The sequence below is a fragment of the Octopus bimaculoides genome, chromosome 3 (genome assembly GCF_001194135.2).
Source record: "Octopus bimaculoides isolate UCB-OBI-ISO-001 chromosome 3, ASM119413v2, whole genome shotgun sequence".
Classification (NCBI taxonomy): domain Eukaryota; kingdom Metazoa; phylum Mollusca; class Cephalopoda; order Octopoda; family Octopodidae; genus Octopus; species Octopus bimaculoides.
Genome location: NC_068983.1, coordinates 146,492,488 through 146,500,501, shown reverse-complemented (window position 1 = coordinate 146,500,501; position 8,014 = coordinate 146,492,488). Strand labels below are relative to the sequence as shown.

Sequence of the window (8,014 nt, the reverse complement as noted above, 5' to 3'; positions counted from 1 at the left end):
ATTCTATTCTTTTTCTTTACGCAATATCTTCACACGACATCTTTCTAATAAACGCTTAGTTCTGAGTTTAACGTCGAAAATTTATCGTTGAGATAAGTATTGTTTTTAATTAATTTTGTTAAATGATTTTCTATCATTGCTTGGAAAAATATGTATTTTTATATTAATTCAATTGATATTTAATGTTAGCCGATACCTTATTTAACACTAAGTTAATAGTATTAAGTTTATCATTTTAGTTTAAACCAAAACTTCGATTAGATTAGGGTTGCATTTTTTCCAATAATATTGTTTAATATTTCTTCTTGATTTATGGGATAAATAAGTAATTTTTTTTCTATAATTTCTTTGATCATTAGTTAATATTCTAATTAAGGTTAAGTTAATAGTACAACATTTATAATTTTGTTTAAACTAAAGATTCAATTAGATAAATTTTGTATTTCTTTTCAATAATTTTGTTAAATGTTTTTTTCCTTTATTTAATGGTGATATAATTGCTTTTATATAAATTAATTTATATAAATTAATTTTTTGTTAGTTTATATTAAAATTAAAGTTATTTATTTTACGCTTATAATTTTAGTTTAACCTAAAATTTCGTTTAAATTGTATTTTAAATGCAAGATTCGTTAAGATAAGATTTGCATATAATATTTCTGTTAGTTTATATTATAATAAACGTAAAGTTAATTATGGCACATTTATAATTTTTGATATGATCAGTATGAAATTTCTTTTTATTAATATTGTTTAACATTTTTCTATCTTAATATAAGTATTTTTATATACATTCATTTGTTATTTATTGTTGGTTGATATATACATTCTTTTGATTATTATTATTGTTGTATTTTGACCTGAAGATTAGCTATATTTTTGAATAGAATTGATTTCGATCGATTTAATCGATTTGAATATATTTTATTTTTTATTTGAAAACTTGGTTATGAAACATGTGTAGTCGTTTTATTATCATTATTTTATGATTTTTACTTTGTATTATATTATACTTATTTATCGTGCATTTACTTATTAATTTTTCTATATGTGACTGTGGATTTCCATGGATGAGTTCATGAACTTTGGTTCTTTTCTCTAAAACTATATATATATATATATATAATTGTCATCTGCTAGCCCCCGACCTGGGTGTTCTATGCACATGTAACAAGAAAACTTTTACCTCACCCTATCCCAACAAACCAAACCAATCTCTTCTCTTTCTTGCATTTCCTCTTCATTCACTATGCTTAGCTCTCACTCCCCAATCCTTTCCTCACACCTCTGTTCAGCTGTATCATTGCTATCCACTAGTCTCTCCAACTCTATATGTACCCACGTCTTTTGCCACTTACTCACACTCTTTAATCGCACTCTCTTCACAGTATCCAGTCACTTATATTATGGCATTTGAACTTCAAGGGTATGCCCTGGCACTTGCCACTATCTATATCTCTCTCTTCCTTTACTCAACCATCTCATTTATACTCTGATCCTCATTCTTTGTGAGTACGTCCAGCTTTTTGCCACCATCTCCATACTGCAGTCTCCCACTCTCTCTCTTTTTCTCCTGCCCTTCCTACAGGTTGGGCAACCATATATTTTCTTTGCAGTAGCACACCTATTTCTGTCTTCATTCCTGATCTTTCTCTGTCCAGCTGAGTAACCTTGTACTTCCTCTAAAACAAGACATCAGTATCTGTCTCACTATAACCTATTCATCATCACCTCCTCCAATGCCTCCTCCCCTCTCAAAAGGTTTTTTTTATGTCTTGCAAGTTTTTGGTGACCCTGTCAGTGCAAGTGCCACTTAAAAGCATCCAGTCCACTCTGCTGAGTGGTTGGTGTTAGGAAGGGCATCCAGCTGTAAAAATCCCACCAAAACAGTCACAGAAGTCTGGTTCAGGCTTTGGCCTGGCTGGCTCTTGTGGTGCCATTCCACCCATGCTAGCATGGAACACAGACGCTAAATGATGATGGTGATATTTCAAATTAAAAGCGGCTCTAATAATGTACACATTATCAGTTAAACATTTATAGTGCATGTGTTTCATTTATATGCCACTTTGCTGCAGGACAACATCCTGAGCAAAATCTCTACACAATGCTGAGTGTTAAAGAACATTGAGTGTCTCAGATTAGGCAAGGCACTTCATTCTGAAGGTGAACAAGAATGATAGATGCTGATATTTAGCTCTTATTTTAACTCTTCAGTATCGGATACTCAACTCACCTCAAAATGAAATAAATCACTGTTCAGAGACATTTATGCAAATAGTGTGTTTAATTTTTTTTCACTTGTGCTATTCCCCAACACATCACCCAATAGACTTTACACTATTTGCATATATGTCACAGACCAGCAATTCATTTCATTTTGAGTACACAATACTGAAGAGCTGAAATGATAGTGATATATTGATATCTATCATCCTTGTTCACCTTTGAGGTGAGTTGTTTTGCTTGGTCTATGACATACAATGCTCTTTAACAATTGGTGTCATGTAGAGATTTTTCCCTGGATGCTGCCTCACAGCAAACTGGCATATACACAACACACATACAGTGACCAATAATGTACATACATGTATAACCATAAAATATACATACATGCATGTGTGTCTGTATGTGTGTGTGTATGTGTGTGTGTGTGTGCATGCGTGTGTGTATGCATTAGTGTGTGTGTGTATGTATATTATCAAGCCTATGTTTTCTGCGTCTTTGAAGCCTCTCATCTCTCTAAAATGGTATCACTCATCCATCCTTCATACCACTTATCTCTCCATTAATTATACTTTTATCACTCATCTCATTCTTCTTTTGTCTCTCACCATATTAGAGTAAAAAGTTCTCAAGTCATGCCAACTCATAAGAACCGGTTTCCCAGTTTCAATGGCATATAAATTCCCCAAGTGGATGAGAATGGTTTGTCACAGGATTACTCAGATTTTGCCAGCTGAATGGACTGAAGCAATGTGAAACAAAGAGTTTTGCTCAAGAACATAATGCATCACCCGGTCCAGGAATCAAACCCACAGTCTTACAATCATGAGTCCAACGTTATAACCACTAAGCCATGTGCCTCCACCACCATATTATGCTATTCATATAACTAAGGATGACAGTGACTCTCTTTCCTCCTCACTATATCATGCTTCCAGTCAGGGGTAGACTGAGAGTATTAAGGGCCCTCGGGCATAACTGTTTACTGAGCCCCTTTGAATGTGTGCTTTAGTAGAGTTAACATGTAAAGTGTGGGCCCCTGACGGCTCAGCTCGCCCCTGCTTCCAGTGGTTCTTTTGTCATTGCTGTCTTTCCTATTTGCCTCCTCAGTTTCATAGCCTTAAGTAAATGAATACATTAGAGTGATGAGGGCACTCTAATCTTATAGGTATAAGGCAACAGCACTAAAGATGGTGCCACTATAAATCCACACAGATCATTTTGCAAAGTGGGTTATTGAGCAAGCAAAGATGTGGAGCTGAGCCACAGCAACTTCTTTAGTATTAGTACCATGATAACATGCAACACACTGTAAAGTGAGTGGTATTAGGAAAGGAATCTGGCCATAGAAACCATCCCAAAAGTATAACTTACGAGTACGTTGTGGTCTTCTAGCTGCATCAGAATATTAAACCCAAATAAAAATTCATATGTAAGAGTGTGTAAATAAATCTGAGCACACACACACATATATCTATTATGTGCGCATATGTGTATATGAACGTATGCATGTATGTATTTGTGCATATATGTATAAATATATATATAATTACACACACCAATGTGTGTGCATCTGTGTCTCTTATGCATGTCTGTGTGTGTATCTGTGTGTGTATTTGTGTACAGTCTATTTTACATTTCTATGAATACCTTTGTATCTTCCAAGAAATACAATCAGGTCAAGGATGAATAGTTCAGCTACTTGTAAAAGTAAAACTCTGATTGGACAATAGTTTCTCGAGGTTCCTGGTTGTACTTTGACTACTACTTAACTGGTTTATTTATATTTGCATTTCTTTTTATTTTAATTTCATTCCAAATGGGATCCAGGTGAAATCATCCCAGCAAAATGTTGTTAAAGAAGCATATACAAGCAATATATAGCAACAATGCTTCAGATAACCACAGATATTTCTTTGTAAGTTTAATCGTGCTGCTAGCATGGCTAGGCTATTTGCAATGGTATGTTATAAACCTTTCAGATAGGCTCCAGCAACTGAAAATCCAGGATAAAGTACAACCAGTGTATGAAGTAATCATGAATCACAATAACAACATTGCAGAAAATACAAGTAGATCTGTGGAAATACAGCAACAGAATATAACTCAAGCAGTGAGTTAATATTTCTTTTCATATTGTCATTGTTTATTTTGTTGTGCTGCTACTGATGACAGTCGCAGTGGTGATAGTAGTATTAATCAACTTCAAAGGTTATTCTTTGTTGTCCTATATTATTTTCATCTGTCCCCTTATATTACCCTAGAGACAATAATAGACATTGTTATTATTATCATTTTTATTATTCTATGTTTGACTTTTGCTTTACATTTGTACAATTTGGCTCCAAGTCTCACCCAGAGATCTCAAGAAACAACAACTTAGAAGTTCATGTTGGTGTTATGCCTAGGGTGCCATATATTTGGTTTTGTACATAGTGTTATTATTATTGTTATTATTATTATTATTATTATTATTATTATTATTATTATTATTATTATTGGGTGAGAGAGCAGTATATGCCATCAAAGTGACACTGGGGTAAAATATATGAAGCCCAGTATACCTATCAGGACTACCCATCTGATAAAGGTGCACCAGGCACACAATCATATATGCATGACATGATGATCTCATATCAAGATTAGCAGTGCATGACCTTGCAAGTGGGGCCAAATTAGAATTTTCTTGAGGTCGAGTAGCCCATCCTGCTCAAAAGGTCCCTGAATAAGGGTTGTTTAAGGATGTTGAATGAAACACCCATGTTTCCAGAGGTGAATTATCCAAACCGCAAAGAATTCCTCTCAACACATGGCTATGATGCCCCCTCACTACTTCTACTTGTGATCAGAGATGCACATATCGTCAGCCACTAAGGGACATGCTCAACTGATTAGGATCAAACAACTGACAAGCAAATCTGTGGTATTGAGCAGAATATTTGCTGTAGCCCATCTTTTATACCAAGACAAAATAATGTTATTATTATTTTTATTACCTTTGTAAAGCTTCTAACGCTGGGGATGTACTACGGTGTCAGCTTTTCACTACCAGTGAACTAAAGTAACACCTCTTATTTTTCAAGCACCTTCCGGAATATTCGAGTGGTTCCCTGCTTTAATTCACACAAGCTGCACCCAAGTCTCAACCAAAGAAAGAGGCTTTTTTGGCATCAAAAGATGCAGACTGGAGAGGCACCATGCAACTGAAAAAAATTGTCTGTGTCTTATACAAGAAAAACTCTCTTTATAAAATTAATAATAAAACTGACTGTGTAAGATTGCATTTACCTAGAGAGAATTTATGTAAAATATGTGCAGTATCAATGAGTATGATCTTTTATAATTCACTTATTTTGGGGTTGCCAGGAATTTAGTCTACATATTTGATTTTTTTTTATATCATTTCAAGTGCCCCAATAACAATTGATAATGTTGCTTTGAGATTCCAAATTCTTTTGATTTATCTCTCCAAGAAATGAGCTGAGAGAAAGCTGCCTCTTAAAGGTCAGGCAGGGGGGACAAATGCATACACTGCTTCTGTCATATATAACCACCTGGCTAGTGTGCCTTGCTCCAGTTTATGCCTGACCAAACTAGAGCACATACTCTTCCACTTTTTGTGGAAGGGACATTTTCCACTGGTCAGGTGCTTTATTCATTGTCAACACCCACTGACTGGAGGACAAGGGATGTCATGGCTACTGATGTGCAGACATCTCTAATATTTCCTTGATAGTAATCAGGTGTGGTCACTGTTTGTAAGACTTACTCTTCCAGGGCTCATTTCTTTGACTGAGCTACAGTCCTGGATTAAGCACAGACCACAACAGAGCACCAAGTACCTAGAGTGTCATAAAGTGCTCACAGTTGTCTGTCAGTTGGGCAATGTGATCAGTGGAGGTTGTACTTTGGTATTCTCTAGAGAGTTAGTGGTAGGTAAGTGTGACAGTGTTCTTGGGAAGACTCTGAGCATTAGTGAGAGAGAATCAACTTGCTGGTCTGTTCCAGAGGGCTTTCAGGCCAGGGGGAATAATAATTTCCAGAAATCCCTGGCCTCGCAGTGCTACTAGGAGGAGTATTGTCAGTTCAGAATAAACTGTACAGGCATGGAAGTGTCATCAGTCAGGTGTACTGAAGCTGTGCACAGAGTAACAAAACTGTTCTGCACACTCTCATCTAGTGCCTGAGCATTGCTAACTTGTGGGTTTATGTTGAACACCTGCTGTCAGGTGTAGGACGAATCCGGCTATTGGCTGAGTCCATTGTGAAGATCATCCTGCTACTTTCCTTTGGCAGGAATGGCAGGCAGAGTTTATTTGTTTGGTGTCATTAACAAAAGAGGTTATTTGGTGGACCGGATTGAAAGGGTTGAAGACAGAAACTTTCCTCTTTGACCAAGCCCTCAACCTTTTCAAGTTTCACTTGAAAAGAAGGTGAGGATGGAGAGAGAAGTGCTGCTTCTCAGCAATTTTATCGAAAGATGAGTGAATGTGGCACCAATGGTCCACATGAATGGGCCTACTCTAAGAATGCACTTGTAGATTGAAGGAAGACAGTGTGGAGCAGGAACTTGCCCTAGTGGTCAGGGTGCCCATGGTTTTGTGGGGTTTTACAAACAGTCCTAGGAAATTTAACACTTTTGGGGAATCTTTTATTGTAAAAGTTTGTTACCATTATTTATCATTTACACTCTTTTTTTTATGTAACCCCACATTGTATTGCCCTGTACCATCTCCAAAGTTTTTTGTTAACCGTTAGCAGTAAATAAAGAAAGCATTATTATTGCTGTTGCTGCTGTTGTTGTTGTAGTTGTTGATATTATTGTTGTCTTTGTTGTTGTTCTTATTATTATTATTATTATTATTATTATTATTATTATTATTATTATCATCATCATCGTTGTTGTTGTTATTTAGGTGATGAGCTGGTAGAACCTTTAGCACTCAGAACATAAGGATGACATTTTCTCTTTCTTTCTTTTCTGAGTTCAAATTCTGCCAAGGTCAATTTTACCTTTCATCCTTTCGGGGTCGATAAAATATTATAGTATCAGTTGAGCACTGGCAACTAAGCCCCTCCCCTCAACTTGCTGGCCTTGAGCCAAAATTTGAAGTCATCACCATCATCATTGTCATCATCATCATCATCATCATCATCATCATCATCATCATCACCATTGTTGTCATTTAATGTCCATTGTCCATGCTGGCATGAGTTGGATAGTTTGACCAGAGCTAGTAAGCTGAGGGGCTGCACCAGACTGGTTTAATCTTATATATCTATGAAATACTCATGAGTCATGTTTTACTTGCTGTATTGGTATTTATTATTTAATAATTGGCACAAATATTAAACACATTACGGAGTTCAAGTATATTTCAATGGTTAATTGTTTCACTTCAATATATATTGATATATTTTAATAATAGAGGGACCAGCTATCCAAGTTGATAGTACCAGGGTAGATAAAGCAATTAAGAGTATGAAGACCGGGAAAGCCCCCGGCCCATCAAGAATCACTGCAGAGATGCTCAAAATATCTGGCAGTGTTGGCTATAGCCTAGTCACCCGTGTTACGAACCAGGTGATACACGAAGGAGTCATACCCAATGACTGGTGTAGCAGCATCATAGTCAACTGCTACAAAGGTAAAGGTGACGCTTTAGATACAAATAATTACAGAGGCATCAAGCTGTTAGATCAGGTTATGAAAGTTACAGAGAGGGTCATAGCCCAACTAATTAGGGAGCGAATCAATTTAGATGAGATGCAGTTTGGGTTCGTGCCA

At 36.1% G+C, this 8,014-nt stretch overlaps 1 protein-coding gene across 1 annotated transcript in view; it reads left to right on the top strand.

The window, feature by feature from the left end:
• The first annotated feature begins 4,003 nt into the window (after positions 1-4,003).
• The window catches only part of LOC106882773 (uncharacterized), a 43,518-nt gene continuing 39,507 nt past the window's right edge, over positions 4,004-8,014 (top strand). The window contains exon 1 of the mRNA XM_014933557.2: positions 4,004-4,339. Within this exon, the coding sequence (XP_014789043.1) occupies positions 4,076-4,339 (264 nt within the window). The 5' untranslated portion in view covers positions 4,004-4,075. The remainder of the gene's footprint in view (positions 4,340-8,014) is intronic.